At 36.7% G+C, this 19,480-nt stretch overlaps 1 protein-coding gene across 3 annotated transcripts in view; it reads left to right on the forward strand.

Annotated features, from left to right (window-relative positions):
* The window catches only part of sr (stripe), a 485,002-nt gene that overhangs the window by 461,564 nt on the left and 3,958 nt on the right, over window positions 1–19,480 (forward strand). For all 3 annotated transcript variants that reach the window (XM_067759700.1, XM_067759701.1, XM_067759702.1), the window contains exon 4: window positions 5,885–6,727. In XM_067759700.1, coding sequence (XP_067615801.1) covers window positions 5,885–6,727 — 843 coding nt within the window. The remainder of the gene's footprint in view (window positions 1–5,884; window positions 6,728–19,480) is intronic.

Here is a 19,480-nt window from a genome sequence, read left to right on the forward strand (position 1 = left end):
CTTGTCGCCCCTAATTTTTAAGTGCAAATAAAAAATAACCCTTACGTCATTGCTGTTACATAAGTTTTTGAACGAAAATGATTTATAAGAAGTTCGTTTTATGAAGAACACCATTTTTGCTCTGTTTTTGGAAAAAGTTCTAGAAACAGAGTTGTACTAGGTAATCGTATTGTTTTATTTATATAGGCCATATTTGCCGCGGGATATTCGACTCATATGTATTTGTATACGTACAAAATTTAATTAAGGAATGCCACTGATACCATTTTTAATATAATCACAAAATACACATAACTAGCATAAAAGCTGAATGTACTACATACAGGCCCGACGAGAGGGGAGGGGGAATGGGGGATTCCCCCGGGCCCGGGGTTTCTGAGGGGGCCCGCAATTTAGAGGTACTAAGACATTTTTTTTTAATTCAGGAGTCTTTAGTTGTTCCATGTGCAATTTTTAAGCCGAATTTCAAAAGCAACGAATATCTGCATTTTATTTTAATATTATAGTGAAGTGTGAAAAATATTTAGTCCTTTTCCTTAAAATTTATGAATAAATAGTTCATTTGGCAGCTGGCTCAAAACCATTTAGGTTTCGCATCCGATTCGGCTATTGATAATGATTTTTTGCCTGGGCCTTCGAACAGTGAGGAGACAATAAAATCATCAAACAAAAATGTATGTTTACATGAACTCGAAATCTTAAAGTTTCGTAGTGACACTGATGAAGGTTCATTTTCAAAAAATCTTCCAACAATACCACCAACTCTGTATCAAAGTCCAGATTATTTAAACGACTTCGACATCGGTACCGTGAATAATGAGTTTTTGCGATCTGAAGAAGTCAAGCAAATAATTCGTCGAGGTCATCAAAAGTGTCCTGTTATTTTTCCACGTTATCGTCATGACGAGGCATTTCCTACCTCGTTGTTAAACAGAATCTTGCCAAATGGAGAGAAAGTGGAGCGTGACTGGTTGGTGTGGAATGCCAAGAGTAATGCTTTTTATTGCCTACCATGTCGTCTGTTAAGCACCAATACTTTAAATCGACCTAAAATCCTGGCGGATATTCGAAATTGCAGGTGGGAAGAAGCTATACTATAAACTGCCAGTACACGAAAATACTCAAGATCACATTAAATATTATATTCAATGGCGATCTTTACAAAATCTAATTCCAAAGGGGGCTACAATTGATATACTTATCAATGACCATCTAATCACTGAAACTCAAAAGTGGAAAGAAATTTTTTATAGAATTTTGGACGTTATTTTATTTTTGGGTGAAACACGCCCAGCTTTCAGAGGCGAAAGTATATACATAGCTTGGTGAACGAAACAATGGAAATTTTTTAGGCATCTTAGAACTCATAAGCCATTATGATCCGATACTTATAGATCATTTGAGGAGAGTTACGATTTCACAACAGCAGCACAAACGCTTACAAGTTCACTGTATTTCCCCAGAAATTCAGAACGAGATTATAGAAATTTGTGCAAAGCACCTGATTCCCTCACTATATTAGATCAATGCAAGAAAGCCAAGTATTTTGCTGTTATCGTTGAAGCTACGCCTGATGCTAGTCACGTTGAACGTACTAGTTCATTTTGCGCTACCTCCATTTCAATTCGAAAGCAACAAATTTTGCAACTCTAGAACGGTTTTTGGTTTTCGTGGATTGTAACCAAGAAATTGGTCAGGAAATCGCTGATTTAATTTGCCATACTCTAGGTAAACATGAAATCCCATTAAAAGATGACTCGCCTTGTGCAACCCACAGTCTGAATTTATGTGGTGTTGATGCTGCAGAATGTTGTACGGCTGCAATTACTTTCTTCGGAGTTGTACAAAAATGTTTTACTATTTTCAGCAGCAGTCCGCAACAATGGGACATCCTCAAAAAAAATGTACTGAGCTCTCTTCACATTCTTTCTTTGGTCGGCTAGAATAGAGGCCATCAGGCCATTCGCAAACCATGTTCCAGGATTAACACAAGCACAAAACGCATTACTTAAGCTTAATTTGATTGCACAAACATACGGAGATGTTACCGGCATTCTCAAGTACATCAAGAAGTTCGAATGTATCTTGCTGTCCTTAATTTGGTTCAAAATACTGACAACCATTACTGAAAGGAACGTCGTAATCCAAGCTAGAGACGCCACCATAGGTGTTGAGGTCCGACATTTGGTTCCCCTATAAATTTAGAAACAATTCGGAAACGCATTTTTTTTAGAAAACATTACATGCCAACCTAATATAAACGCACGCAAGTCATTTTCTGTCAACAATGTCTCATGCACATACAATTTGTATGAGAGCAACCCAAATTGAATTTTCTGCGTGAAAACCTAACTCGATTTTCAATTTTTGTTTTGCGTGACATTTAGATTTGACGTTTGCACACATGCTTTACATTGTCGCAAAGCATGCTTATTTGGGTTAGAGCAAAAAACGCCGGTTGTTTGCGTGCGCTAAAAAAACGCAGTGCGGTTTTATTAGGTTGGCGTGTTAGTCAGAACCCTTTTTTCAGAAAGCCAAAACTCAGAATTCAAAATTCATAAACAAATAAAGAAATCAATATTCATAAGTCAAATTTCAGAAGTCAAAATTCAGAAAGTAATCAGACAGCAAAAGACATTGAATTTTGCTCAAAATTTAATGTTTTTTTGCTGTCTGATTACTTTCTGAATTTTGACTTCTGAAATTGTTTTCAGCCTGGAACACAGCAACGTCGAAATAAGGCGTTATCATGATTCAATTACTAGAGGTATGATCTCCAATGATGATAGATCTTTGACACTCCCAAGTTGAAAAATCTGGACGGGTTGTTTTTACGAAGTAAGGAAAACGGGGAATAATTCAATACCCTTCAGTGAAAATTTAGTAGAAAAGTATCTTTAGTAGTATATTAGTAGTGATAATAAATTTGTAAATACCAAATAAATTTGTAAATGGAAATAATTCATTTTCTGCTAAATAAATTGAGATAGCACGATTTTGAACAGGCAGCCGACATGGAGTGATACGCTACTCAGCAGCCGCAATGAACTGACAAAAACAAAAATAAAAGAAAATGGCTTATGGTCTTAGAACTTTATATTCCTACCTTGACTATGAGAGAAGAGTTAAGCTTTTGTGCGGCCCTGCTACACAGGGAGTATTCATCTTTTTATTCTGAAATTTCGGAAGGCTCTTTTCCGTTAAGTATTCATGGAAGCATTCCGGATAAACCGTTAATTTAGAATATTCGGAATACGTTCATTTGATACGACCTCACGATGTCCAAATATATCAAATAAGTATATACATAATATTTCAAATATAAACAGATTCCCCAAATTCTTAAATGGAGACGAATGTTCCGAACATACGGAATTAATAGAACAGAAAGTCGACTTTTAATACGCGTCCAAAAATATGCAGAAAAGTGTCAAAAGACGTGTATTGACCTCGATAACAATAATACGAAGGCGGAAATAAAAATTTTAGCTCTTCCAAAAGATATTGACGAAAGACCTAAAAATGACCCCCGGTTTCGTTGGCGGCCTTCAGCCGAGCTTATAAAAAATTACCCTATCGAGGCATAGTTAATAAATGCACTATAAAATTAAAAAAATGTTCTAAGGAATTATGCAGTTCAGTACTTATCGGGTATTTGTAAACTGATTTCTTCCTTTTTCTACTACTAATATTTTTCGAAAAATCGCAAAGAAACAACACAGTTAACGGATGTCAATTCGATTTGGGAGCAAAATGGCTGCAATTGTCAAAAAATGTGTCTGTAGAGCAAACCTCTTGTGATTGAATCATGAGGCGTTTTATCCAATCGAATTATGGAATATGTATAATATTACCAAATTGGGTGAAGTCCGTATAAATAATTCTGTCGAAAGTTGGCACAACGTCATTCGGAGTGCGTTTGGGATACACGCTAACATATTTAATTATAAATAAAATAAAAAACGAACATGCAATACCAGAAACAAAACAGCAGAAATTTTCAGCTGGAGGCGAGCCATATCGGAAACGCAAGATAAAATATAAAGACTTGGTTTTTTTAATATTGTAAATTCATTTGAAAAAGATAAACGCGAAAAGATTTAATTAATTACATGCTTGCTATTGCACACAATTTAAAATTTTAGATTTTACTACTTTTTCTGTATACATATTAGCGGTCAACGTGGTGAGATGGTAGCGTGCTCCGCCTACCACACCGTGTTTGGCAAGCACTCCGACTGTATTTCTGCCATGAAAAGCTCTGAGTGAAAACTCATCTTCCTTGCAGATGCCGTTCGGAGTCGGCATAAAACACGTAGGTCCCGTCCCGCCAATTTGTAGGAAAAATTAAAAAGGAGCACGACGGAAATTCGAAGAGAAGCTTGGCCTAAAATCTCTTCGGAGGTTATCGCGCCTTACATTTATTTATTTATTTTTTTACTTTCTGAATTTTTACCTTCTGAAATTTGACTTCTGAATTTTCACTTCTGAAATTTGACTTCTGCAATTTGACTTCTGAGGTTTGGCTTCTGAGTTTTGACCTCTGAATTTTCTCTTTCTGAAAAAAGGGTTCTGACTAATGTTTTCTGAAAAATTTTGTTTCTGAATTTTTGTTTTCTGAATTTATGGGGGCACAACGACATCTAGATGCCTTATTAGCTGATTTGAAGTTGATCAGGAACCAATGGAAAACAATTTTAAACGAATTCAAAACAGTTGCTATCTAACTGAACATCTCGCCAAAGTTTCCGGACATTCGAAGGAGAAACCCCAAAAGACGTTTTGAAGATAATGGAAATGAGATGATTACGGATGATCCAGAGTCTGATTTTAAAAACAATACGTTCTTGGTGATTGTCGATTCGGTAATCACTGGCATTACTGAACGATTTGCAGCTATGAGAAATTTGAACGAGACGTTTTCCTTTTTGTGGCAATTTGAAGACATGAATGAAACTGCGGTTCGGGCGAGTGTAGCAAGATTTGTAGCAAAATACAAGTCGGACGTTTCTCAAAGCTAAGAATGTGAAATAATTCACTTGAGACACATTTACGAAGCAAATTTTGATAAAGGTGCGTCACCATTGGAATTGCTAAATGCCATCTACATATGTTCAAAATCTGTATAAAATTTTCCCCAACATTTGTATTGCTTTACGTATCTTTTGCACTATACCTGTCACTGTAGCTAGTGCAGAACTTTCTTTCAGCGTCCTTGCAAGAATCAAAATCTTTCATAGATCGTGTTAATCTCAAGAGCGAGTTTCAGGACTTGCCACGCTTTGTGTTGAATCAGTTTTGGCAAGACAGTTAAATTTGTATATTGTTATAAAAAAATTTGCAGCGAAAAAAGCAAGAAAAGCCACCCTTTGATATCCGAACCTTCTATATTGAATAATTAAAATTTATAATAATCATTATATTATACTAAAATGTTACCAAATAACTAGAAAAGATTATTTGAAACAATATGTGTCTGTTAAAAGAGAATGTAAATTTTACGTTACAATAAAATAGTATAAATAGTAAATATTCTCTGTTAATTTTATTTGCAGCTCTTAGTTCAAAAATCATTTAGTTGATGTGGCAAACATTTTTTTTTATGTAATCCATCAATAATGATTCATGAATGAGATGTCATTAATTCAAATTAATCAAATGTATTAGTGGATTTTTCATAGGAGGCCCGTAAGTTGTTTAGTCCCGGGCCCGGATTTTCTCTCTACGGCCCTGACTACATGTGTACATATATCTTGATGGTACTTTTCCTCAAACTAGCATATGAAATTCAACTAGGAATTTTAGGTGCATGCCAAATAAAGTATTATTATTACTGCGTATACATCAAAATATTTGTATTCACACGATTTCCTTTTATTTTTAGGTGGCGTAGCCCCTGGAACTCCATCAGCGGCCATGATCATGGAAGGGCTTGAAACCCTCGTGGCGCCATCGCATCACGCATTCCTACTAACAGAATCCGCCGCCGCTGCGCACTTCAATGTGCTAAGCTTCGATACTTGTCTCTTTAAAGGCGCAGCACAGACTAGTCCATCGACTGCGGCCTCATCAGCGCCCACTTACCTCAGCACCCCATCACATACCTTCGGTGGTGGCCATTTAGGCGCCGCACAAACATTACTTCATTACAATTTATCCACTGCGAATAGCAATCATCAAAGTTCTATACCGTGCAGCATTAATAACAGCAGCAGCGGCAATCTCACAAATAGCAGTAACATCGCTACTTCAGTATCAGCAGCAACCAATTCAGCACTTAGCGCTGCCATTTCACGCACAAACTTTGCACGTATCAGTGGTGCCAACAGTAGCGGCAATAGCAGCAGTGACGGTATTACAGCAGCAACTGTAGCAAGCGCCAGTGAGATTGATACATTAACGACATCAACGGCTGCTGCTGTCAGTGTAAACGGTAGCAGTTCTGCTCCTAATAGCAATAGCAACGGTCGTGCTTCGGCTACACATTTGAGCCTACTTAATACTGTACAGCATAGTCCGGGAAGTCACGCAATAGCCAGTCTCAGCAGCGTGGGCACAAATAACGGTATTGATATCACAAGCAGTGTCAAGCAATCGCAGTCGTTGCCATCGGACGCGTTGTGTGGTGAGACGCAAACGGGTGATTTGAATACACCCGTTACCACATCCAACGATATTCCATCATTTTTTGGACCTTCAACCATTGTTGAGCCACCACCAATTACAGGTAAGAAATCTACCAACATATAAAAAATATATTTACACACGTATATAATTCAATATCTGCATTATACAAATCTTTGATTTAAGTTTAACTTTTACATCGTTGATGGCGCTAAGTGAAATTTTGGTAGAATCGTCTTATAATTTACTGATCTCTTAAAATTCGTGTAGGACTGAATTAAACCTAGATCTTATTTTACAAAATTTCAAGATGAGCCCATATTGATACCGTTAGATTTTCAAAATTATCTTAAGAAAATATTTCGCGTGTAGCATTGACGAAAACAGGCCCGTCCCTATTAAAAATAACAAATAACGAGCCGGACCCGTGCGCAACTTGCGCAACCAATATAAGAGTCTCTTATCAAATATCAACAGAAATCAGCTGTTCAATGTCAATCATTTAAAACTTACAGATTGCGCTGCCATCTAGCGTATGGTAGCAACTGCCGGTAATGCAGTGCAAATATTCACAATAGTGCCATAGGACAAATATATTTTTTTGTGTGCTCACAATCGTTTACTTTTAACAAATTATTTTAATAAAATATAGCTAAACAAAAGCACTACGCCCAAAACTGCCCAAAGCTCGCTAATAGCCCGAATCTCCATCTTTACAACCAAAACTTTATTTATAGATTTTGATTCCAAATAAGAGCGAAAAAGGGACCCGTACATAAAAACAGCAATTAGAAATAATATATATTGTGACGAATATTAGTACCACTAAGTGATACTCACATCACTAATCTGATACTAAGTAAATAAAGCCACAACAAGAATAAAGCAAGCTGCTACACATGTATGTACGTAAACAAATTAATCATCATGTACACACATACATACAAGCAACAGAGAGATACTCAAAAACGCATGTCATCATCAGCTATTACTTCGCTCACATATACACACGCATATGGTTACACGCTACAAATACATGCGCGTATGGCTCGTGACCAGTTAGAGAATTCTAGAAGAAGAAACATCTAGACATTTGGGCGGAGAGTATAAAAGCAGCAGAAGCTGAGTAGTCCGAAATCAGTTTGATTTAAGCACGCTATTACTTGCGAAGTGAAGTAGTCTAATAAAGACCATTTTGTAATACAGAATATTGGAGTATTTTATTCAACAGTTTAGCGATAAGAACGTAAGCAGAAGATTGCAAGTAAGCGGAATTTCCATAAATTCGTTACAATTGGTGTCAGAAGAGGAATTGTTGAATGAATTCTGAAGACTTCGAATAGGACAACAACGACATGGCGAAGTTAAGTGAATTAAGGATCCAGCAACTGAAAAATGAGTTGGAGAACCGTGGATTGAATACAACCGGCAATAAGATCGAACTTCAAGCACGGCTACGAAACGCTATGGAGTCGGAAGGAATTAATGTGAACGATGAGATCTTTCATCCTGATGGGGACGAGACAACAACAAAAATTTAAGAGAAAAACGGAACATCGCAGAGAGTTACGAGCACAGACTTGAACACGATTTTGGCTACAATATCTGCTCAAACATCGACAGTGTCATCTCAATTGGCAGAACTGAAGACAAGTATAGCATCCCAACTGGAATTACAGGAGACACGTATAATATCGAAGATTGAAACACAAGAAACGCGTATTTCAGAAATGTCGACACAGATTACATCCAAGATGGAAACTCAACTGGAAGAACAGAACACATATATGGCATCTCAACTGAAAAACAGAAGACATATATGACATCTCAGTTGGCTGAGCAGTTGAAGGCACAGGAGCCCCGAATATCCTCGCAGCTGGAGGCACAGGAGATAAGGGTATCATCGAAGCTGGAGGCCCAGGATACAAAAATTTTACAATTTGAGAAAAAAATCGAGGCCTAGGTGGATGCTTTGAGAGGACGTATCGAGCAGTTACAACTAAATCGCCCGGCTGTTCCAGCGAGCAATCCGAAGGTAAAAACTCCATCTTTTGATGATTCTGTTCCTTTCCAAGTCTTTAAGCTACAGTTTGAAAAGATCGCAGCAGTGAACAACTGGAATGCTGAAGATAAAGTTGCAGCTCTATTCGTAGCACTGAAGGAACCAGCAGCCGAAATCTTACGATTCCCGAAGGAGAGCGGAACAGTTATGAAGCATTGATAGCTGCTGTAGAACGACGGTACTGAAGCGAACACAGGAAACAGATCTACTAAATGGAATTGCAAAACCGCTACCAAAAAGCTAACGAGACTTTGCAGAAGTTTGCGTCGGATGTTGAAAGATTGGCTCATCTAGCAAATGCGGTGGCACCCGTGGAATACACCGAGAGGGTAAAAATCCAGAGTTTTATAAATGGTACGGGACGTGGAAACGAAGCGAGCGACATACGCAAACCCAAAGCTGACATTTTCTGAAACGGTATCCCATGCACTGACTCAGGAAACAGCGTGACTTTTGAGTAAGCTCACATACAAAGTCATCGCGTGGAAGTGGAAAGGCCAGACTGGCTAGACATAATTTTGGAAGCATTAGAAGGAACGCAGGAGAAAAACGATGGCGCCGTCAAACGCTTTAAAGGTGGAAAGCCAGGGCACATTGCTCGTCATTGCAACACCGGTCCTGGTAGTTCCAACATTGCTGGTCGTAAACGTAAAGCTGGAGGAGATAAGCAAGAGCGAGTCAGATGTAAAGATCGAAAACTTGCCCCAGCTATTGAATGTGCTGTGATATATATTTCACAAATTGGAAGAAACTCGAGCAGTCTTACTGTCAGAGGAAATGTGGATGGCAAAGAACGTGTACGGACTGTAGATATGGGCGCATCTCATTCCCTAATCCGATCTGATTTGGTCAACAGGAGAGTAAAGCCATTACCTGGAGCAAGGTTGCGTACGGTCACTGGCGAATATAACCAAGTCCAAGGAGAAGTGGTGTGTGAGGTCTTAATTGAAAAGGTCACGATTCTACACAAATTCGTTTTGGCAGAGATTATTGATGAAGTCATATTGGGCGTGGACTTCTTAGTTGACCATGACATCAGGATCGATATGCAGAGAAGGATTATGCGCTATAAGAACCATGATATACCACTTAACTTCAGTTTGGAAAAATGGTTCAGCAGTAAGCGAGTGCTGGTGGAGGATATTCAACAGAGACCACAAAAGTCGAAGAAAGTAAATCGGGAAAAGGTTGGTGGAATGAATGGGCCAAACAAATCAAAACCCAAGGTACCCGCGAGAAAAACACTGGCATTGACAAACCCTAATGAATGCACTAAAACAAACGACAGAATTTCCCAGAAAGAATGAAAAGGTGGTTTCAAGCCAGGGGCACTACTATTGTGAAACGTCGGAACGATACCGATTATGCGAAGCCAATTCGTCAAGCGCAAGCTCTACGAAGTAGTTCATTGGCCAAACAACAGAGTGTGAAGGAACGGTCCAGGATAATGAGTAGTAGTATGAAACACAGGTATGACAAGAACAATAATTCGGAAGGTTTCTTGGAGGGAGATTTGGTACTGATATACAACCCCCAACGGAGGAAGGGTGTTTCATCCAAATTTTGTTGCAGTTGGGTAGGCCCGTGCAGAGTTGTGAAGAGGATCTGTGATGTCATCTACCGCATACAAACAATGGGGAAACCACGAAATAGAAGGGTGGTTCATTTGGAGAAGCTAGCAGGGGTTAGACGAGAGATTTATCTGATCGGGACGATCAGACTTAGGTGTAGGGCAGTGTGACGAATATTAGTAACACTAAGTGATACTCACCTCATTAAACTGATACTAAGTAAATAAAGCCACAACAACAATAAAGCAAGCTGCCACACTTGTATGTACGTAAACAAATTAATCATCAGGTGCACACATACATACAAGCAGCAGAGAGATACTCACAAACGCATGTCATCATCAGCTACTACTTCGCTCACATATACACACGCAATGGTTACATACTACAAATACCCGCGCGTATGGCTCGTGACCAGGTAGAGGATTCTAGAAGAAGAAACGTCTAGACATTTGGGCAGAGAATATAAAACCAGCAGAAGCTTAGTAGTCCGCAATCTGTTTGATTTAAGCACGCTATTAATTGCGAAGTGAAGTAGTCTAATAAAGACCATTTTGTAATGCAGAATATTGGAGTGTTTTATTCCACAGTTTAGCGATACGAACGTAAGTATATTGCAAATAAGCGGAATGTCCGAAAATTCGTTACAATATGATCTTTTAGTCATCTAAAGGTCTAAAAACTATAAGGCAGTTAAGTTTTAGTTTCTTACTAGTCATTAGGGAATTTTCAACTAGTTGGCTTCACTGCAGGGTTATTATAGTTATATATGTATATGTAATTAATAGATATGTTAATTTTTGCTTCTTTTTGTATTTATTTATTTTTATCTTCAACGAATTTTCAGTTCTTTCTTCACTAGAAAGACAAGAGAACGAAAATCAACACTGATGATGGCACAACGCCGAAACCGGTTTGTCTCAAAACCAAATTTGACAAGGGATGACGGAAAATCGTTCCAATATACAACACTCGTGACTCTTGACTATTCTATGTAAAATAATGTTGATTTTCTTGTCAAGTTTTTCACGTATTGTGTTTTAGGTTTTTTGAAAGCAAGAGAAAGAAGCCACGTTTTTTGCTCTGTATACGACAATTCATGCTGGCTTTATCGAATAGATCGTGTGCTAACTTCTAGTTTTAAAGCTTTTACATCTGTCACAGTTGTGCACACATTTTTCAGCAGATGAAAAGTAGATAACATTTTTCAGCACATGGATTATTGAAACTTACATAAGTAGATAACATTATTTTGGCATATATTTGAATTTTTCAAAGGGAACAAATGTTGACGTTGTTCAAAAGTGCACAGCTAGAGAGTATCCTTTACCCGATGCTTTCCGCTACAAACACGACAAACCACACATATATGTTGACGAAACAACTGTCGCATTATCCTTCGTTTAGTAGTAAGCACAAAAATATTCTCCGAAGGTTTAGTGGGAAGTTGCAGATGTGGTCAGCCTTTGCCGGATATAAATCCAGTGCGGTCCGGTACTAAAGTCATCTGGTACAAGCCCGACTGTCTCGAGAACGATTTTAGTATATAGAGCACAAAAACAAGCGATGCAATAAATCTCAATCATCCTTCACCGTTTTTGCTATTTACATGAGATAGCTATGTCTATGAACCTTATATTTGAGCAATTCGTAGTATGGAATATATGTTTATTTTTTCAAAAAACAATGTATGCATTTGGCGAAACTTCAAGCTTGTACCTGTTAAAATAAGGAACAATGTATGAAAATTCTCTTATCTAAACAATTAGTTGCATGGCATATACATTACTTATATGGCCGATCTTAACGATTTTTCAAAAAACATTGTATGCATCTGGCGAAATTTCAAGCTTACAGCTGTTAAAATGGGGAAGAAATGGCTAAGCCACCTTTATCTGAACAGTCGGTTATAATTATATATGCTAAATCGATTCAGACAGATAATTAATTGACAACCAGAATACATCCGCATACCAAGTTTCAATAAGATATCTCAAAAATTTAGTGACAGACAATATAGTAGACAGACTTACATGGCCAGATCAACTCAGCTCGTTATTCTGATCATTTGTGTATACTTATTGGTGGCTCTATTGCTTTTCTTCTTCTTCAACTTCTACAACTTTATATACCATTTCATCTTTATGAAAGGTATATAAAACTATTTCTAGTGAACTTTGAAAAAACTAAAAGAAAAACGTCATACTTAGTGTATAGAACGTCCACATGTATATAATGTACTTCATTAGTACAAACTATCCTCAACTGCATCTGCTTATCAGCCATATTATGGATGTAACGGTACTAATTAATTGTGCCGTATATGATATTAAACATTTCCGCTCAGTGTCAATGTTTTGTACACACGCTCTGAGGCCAGTTGGTATAACTCTGACATTATCAGCCGCACAAGTTTTTTCAGCAGATCTCGTGCGAATAATGATACTCAAAAAGGCAACATATTTCTAATTGAATTAAGGATTGGATACAAGCTAGAAGCACGATTAAATGAAAGTACATGCATATATCACAATGTCCCCCTATCCCAGAATTCGTCTTACTTTGTTTAATTTCATAAATTTTTTTTAGCTTCGATGTAAAAGGTTGCGAACAAAAGGCAAATACAATAAAAAAAACTTCAAGGAAATAAAAACAACAGATAGAATTTAATTGATGCAATAATTTGAGAAAGGAAATACAAATTTCATAAGATTTTCATCGTTAACAAGTGAGAATGAAGTTACTACGAAAGTTGTGTATATATCAATGATCATTCCTCAACGATTTGCAGACGAATTTTAATTGCGTTTAAAAATAAAGGAATTGTAATTTGATTGCATAGGGCATAGGTATGTGGGACGCAATCTTTTTTTTTTATTAAAATATGTTTTCATATCCAGATTTTTTATTTTTTCGTTTCATCTTATTACCGCGCCTAGTTAAGATTAAAAAATAAATTCTGATTTTCACAATCTTGTAAAAATAAAAACAATTTTCGTCACAAAAGTATGCACACATATGAACACACATACATATTTAGATATGTATATATTTATTTTTTATTTAAAACGAAAGAAATAAAAGAAAAGTTTTATTAGCTACAAACGCATAAAAAGTTGCTGTCATCATAAATTTTACACAACATTTAATTTCGAAAATCAACAGCAATAGCCAATGAAACAACAATAACAACAATGAAAGCTTTTGCATCCCACGCAGTTTGGTTATGATATGTATGTATATTGTTTTTGGAAAAACTGTAGAGAATAAAAAAAATAATACGATTGATAAAAATCCTTTTTCTCCTGAAAATAAGTACGTGTTTGTACTAAGATGGAAGTTGATACAATTGCGATAGAAATATAATTATTAAATGCAGACTTCATTCAAATACCTACATAGGAATTTGAAACTAAAATATATAAACTCAGAGAGCTCATTGTATCGTTTAGTAACAAATATCTTATATATTATTTCTAATTGCCGTTTTATGTGCAGGTCCCTTTTTCGGTCTTGTTTGGAATCCAAAACCATAAATAAAGTTTTGGTTGTAAAGATGGAGATTCGTGCTATTAGCGAGCTTTGGGCATTATTGGTCTTAGTGCTTTTGTTTAGCTTATTTTATTAAAATAACTAGAAGACCCGGCAGACGTTGTCCTGCTCTAAATTTGTCCTATATGCATACATTTTAATAAGCTTTTTCCGTCTGGCTCTGCCCACCCCCCCTCTTCACTTTTTCCTAATCCTTTTATTCACTCCTCCCTCTGTATTTTTCGCTTCATCTATCTCCATCTTCGTCTCATTCAATCTCTTTCTCAATCTCCTTCTCTCTTTTCTCTTCTCTCAATTTATTCTCATTCTTCTGCATGCCTTATTGCCGGTCCCATAGGGTTGTATGTATTTTATTCCAGTCCCAGTCCGAGTCCCACTCCGAGCCTCAGTACCAGTCCCACTCCGAGTGTCAGTCCCAGTCCTAGTCCTAATCCCAGTCCCAGTCCGTCTCTGGAAAATATATTACTATGTACTAAAGCACTCATCAACAGCTTTCATTTGACATCCATATTGTATAAACACTGTCTAGGCATTCACTGGCTCACGTTTGGCCTATATCCCAAGACCCTAGTCACCCAGGGGTATGAAAATTACCCTCTACTAAAGCACTCACCAACAGCTTTCATTTGTTATCCATATTCTATAAACACATTCTACGGGTACTCGGGTCCACGTTTCGGCCTATATCTCGAGACCCTGTACGTCGATCGCAACCAAACCTATGTAGTAACCACCGCGTGATATTTACATAACTTGTGTGAAAGTTTGAACAAAATCGACCGACACATCTCTTCAAACACCGGCGACCAACTAACACACATTTTAGCCTTTCTTTTTATATATATAGATTTTCATTTTTCACACTTCACTATAATATTAGAACGAAAGGCAGATTTTCGTTGCTTTTGAAATTCGGCTTAAAAATTGCACATGGAACAACTAAAGACTCCCCTGACTTAAAAAAAAAATGTCATAGTAGCTCTAAATCGTGGACCCCCTCAGAAACCTCCACCCTCCCCCCCCCCCCCCACCCTCTCGGCGGGCCTGGTGATGTGGTATACTTGATATCATTCGCTATATTTTTTATTGATAAGCACGTTGTTTAATTAAACACCAAACAAATTACACGGAAGTATATCCGCACACCTGAAAATGTGAGTGGCGGTGCGTATACATAACATTTTATTATTACGTATAAACAAATAAAAAAAATTGCAATAAAATAATATTGCGACTATAAACTGATATATAGCCTATCCTATATTTCAAGTTAGACCAAACTACACACGGGGTGCAGAACATATTTAAAATCGGTTCAGTAGTTTAGGAGTCCATTGGCCTCAAACATAGTGACACGTGTTTTTTATTATTAGGATTTGTTAAAAATAAACGTCTGTGAGCACACAAAGAAATCTATTTGTACTATGGCACTATTGTGAATATTTGACTAGAACTAACACTGCATTACCGGCAGTTGCTAACATTCGCCAGCTGGCAGCGCAAGCGCATGTACGTTTTTAATGATAGATGATTGATAGGAGAGCTGATTGTTGATATTTGATATGAGACTTTTATATTTGTTGCGCAAGATGCGCATGGGTCCGGCTAGTATATTTTAATTCTAGCTAAATTTAATACTACCCCAAATCACACTCTTATTTTATTTTAACTATTTTTATATTTATAACAATGAAAATTTCATCCTGTTCAGCGCACAATTTTTATTTTATTTTCAACGAAATCTTTCCACAAAAAATTTTAAATATTTTGACAATTATTTCCAGCCCAAAAAATTGAGTAAATACTAACATTTTAATGAAAGTATGACTAGAGGACAAGAAAACGCTTAAGAAATACATTTATTTTCTCCCGGCAAGCCGAAATTTAAGTGATTTTATTTGGAAATTTGCATCTCTCTCGCTTAAGAAATGCCCAAGAAATGATTGCAGGCTTAAACTAATGCACGCAGAATTCATCTCAAAAGCAATTTTGTAAAGAAAATGAATAATAAAACACGAAAATGTATATTTACAAATAAAATTTCAAGTTTGGCGTAATTAATTAAACTTGTTAATACGTTTTGAAGAAGAAATATAGTCGCATATGCGATTCCGATCTTGTTTTTATTTCCAGCACTGTATAACTTATATTACTGAGTGTTTTATTAGCTTCTTTTCACAATATAATACATTTAGCTGGCCCCCAATTTCCATATTTTCTTGCTTCATTACATTCACATGCACATGCACACTTACACAATTCTATGTATATATACTAAAACGGACACAAGAATTGCAAATATTTTGCTTAAAATAAAGGCACATTTTTGTTTTTTCTTTTGTGACAATGATGAAGTCGCTTTTAATCGCTAAACTTGGCAGCGCTAAACGCATTTTTCATGTCAAAAACTGCCAGAAAAGCAAAAAAATGTGTGTTTATGTATATTCTCCAACAAGCTTTAGAATATATTAAGTATAATGAAAGAATATTATGTTAACATGAGTGGACGTAATGAACTCAACGACTAAAGGATAAACAAAGTACAACTTGCATGTATTTATTAGCTGAAAATAAACCATAAAATTTTGGCAATTTATAGTAATTTATTTGCAGTGCTAAGACAATGTAATATAATACATACAATTTGCATACATATATACATTTATACATGCATGTATATACATATATGCGATTGTTTGAAATTAGTAGATTTATGTTATAATTAGTGTCTGCCGATGGAAATTTATTTCAAAATGAGATTTTTTATCTCTGCAAGCCGGAAGTGAAGTTTGAATTATAGGCGCTTACAGTTCACAGTTCGCTATAGATTTTATAGTTGACAAATTTTTAGATAAACAATTGAAATGCATAACAAAGTGATATGAATACGAGAGGAATATATATTTTACGCTAAGCAATTAAGCTGCTAATTTTTTGCCGTGACTACTGGAATCTGTCATGTAGGAGCTGTTGAAAAAGAGCTTTGCTTAGCTATATATTTCTCGATGAGCTTAATCCGAATTTGAAGGCTGCTGAGCTCGAAGATAAATTGCAACCATTCCAAATTTCTAAAACAAGGGAATTTTGGGAGCGTACGATCTAAATGGACGTCTCATTTGGACTTGGAACGATAAATACGTGTCGATAGGTGGGTCTGATCAAATATTCAGAATGTATTTTTTTTTTTTCTGAAACTTTCGTCGTTCGGAGAAACAAAAGCATAATTTAGACCACAGAAGTAACGTGAACAAGGCGAATTCAGTACCAGGTGTTGTTATTCCAACAGGTGATTGCTTTTTCTTGATTATTTTACATACAACGCCGTGTACGACAATATGTCTGTTAATCGAAATCAATGAAAATTTTATCTTGACTTGACATTCTTCTGCACTGCGAATTCGTTGAATTCGCTTTGCCACCACCTGGTTTGGATTCGCCTAGAGCGTGAAGTTATTAATCAGCAAATGTTGTCACAATGTAAAATATGCAGATCGAGTGGTAAAGCATCTGAATGAACTTCGCTCGAATTGGCCGATAATGTCCACAAGACACCTCATTTAAGCTTAAAATAAACTCACAACGAAGTTTTGCGAGGTGTCCTGTTCACACTAATGCGAAGCTTTTGCAATTAATTCCTTTTTTCTTATTTTATTATTATTATTTCATTACAAGTTCCTTTTCTGCTTCCATTTTTTTTCTCTGTTTCTTTGTTTACTCTGCAATAATCAGTAAGATTCTGCCTTGCAAGTTCATCTATAATAAAGTTTCCGTCGAAGCCCTGTGCCCCGGGCCAGGCGTGGTTACAGCACTTCTAGGTGAGGAAAGATTTTCTTTAAATATATATAGCGATAACGTAAAAAAGCAAGAAAAATTAAAAATTAGAAAAGACGCGTTTTGTGATAAGAATCTATTATGTAGATTAGTATTATATATCTCATTACAGTCAATACAAAATACAGTTCCCCCACCCCCCCCCCCCCCCCCCCCCCCCCCCCCTCTGGAACCGATAATTCCCCGGGCCCATGTGATTTGTACACGGAACTATTGGGCCATCTTTTGGATAGATCGGAGGCATTAATATGGCCCAACAGAACCGTGTACACCTCATATCTGTTCCGTGGCGCAGGGACATCGAGGGAAACTTCGTTGCAGATGAACTCGCTAGGCAAGGTACGACCAGGCAGATTTTACGCGTAGGTATGTCTCTTGCCACATGCAAGCTAATGCTAAAAGAGCACATCCACCGTCAAGCCGACGAATGATGGCTTCAAACAGCGGGTTGTCGGACATTGAATGAAACCTTGTCAAAACGGTTTCATAAAATACTCCGTTACATTCACATCCTAGGTTGAGCTGGCCGGTCCGTGTGAGCCTCCCATAGATTGAGTGAGTTCGTGGTTTTACGTTTACACGCTGAGTTCGGATAAATTCGAGCACTAGCTAAGTAGGCATGCGGAAAGGTTAGGAGCACCTTATGGTCGTTGGCAGAAGTTGTTAAGGGCATGAAGTGGATGAAACGGTGGTTCATCTCATCTGCAAATTTCGCAAGGCAGCGCTTTTAATGAGAGGCCGTTCTGAAAAATCTGCGTGGTTCGAAGAGGAAAGGTAATGGTGTCTTTTCGTTGTGTTACAAGGGGTCTTATATCACTGGCCAGGGTGGCCATCGGCCAGCCCCTTCAATGTAACTTATCCTTTGTTTGCTTATGTTTTTGTACTGCACTTTCCTTCAAATTACGACAGTCTTCTAATAAAATTTTTAAAATAATTTTAGCGTAGTTCGGAATAAGAAGATTCACGCTCTAAACTTTTCATGGAATTTGGCGAATGAACTGCAAATGGGAGGAGTCGTGTAGAAGTAATATACGGCTCATGGTTCAGAATAAACTAGCGATATATTGTAGAAAATGTTTTAGTTTTCACAAAAATTTTCTAATCGGTTTTGAGTCAAAAATCAAATAAATGAATAAAAATCCTGCCCCAATAAATTTTTAGTTCTTGAAATATTATTATGACATCTAACAAAGTTCCATTTATGCAGGAGCAAAAATGAATTGAAGTGCATTAAATCTTTAACATAACAAAGATAACAAAATTAAAAGTAAAAGACGAAATGAAAGTACGATAAAATGTCATTCTCTGAAATATTTGCTCATTCGCGGAAGAAACAGCTGATTCTTTAACTGCTTCATTAAACAATGCAAAAAAATGCATACATATCTATTGTATACATTGATGTGGTATCACTAGCAATCTTTCAAACAAGTGTTCACGTCTTTCCACTCAGTAGTAACACTTTTTTATACACCGCACCTCATATTGCATTGAGAGCGCATTGCAACTCAATCAATTCACATTGAAGAATATTATCGCCGAATACAATGCAGTAAGACGAAAATGAAATTCCGAAACGAATGATATACATACATATATATACATATATATATATATATATTTATGTTCATTAGAATGTATTAAAAAATGCAGCGACATGTTTTAAAATATACATACATGTTTTAAAATATACGTTAGGAGCTCGATGGTTTTCAATTCATTAATAACAATTTATATGATTATTTATTTCTTATTAATTGAATTTCGTTTTAAGTAAATTAGAAAAGGAGAAATATATCATTTGCCATGGCGGCGTATACAAATTCTAGAATACCACTCC

The sequence above is a fragment of the Eurosta solidaginis genome, chromosome 1, assembly GCF_040869045.1.
Source record: "Eurosta solidaginis isolate ZX-2024a chromosome 1, ASM4086904v1, whole genome shotgun sequence".
Lineage (NCBI taxonomy): Eukaryota > Metazoa > Arthropoda > Insecta > Diptera > Tephritidae > Eurosta > Eurosta solidaginis.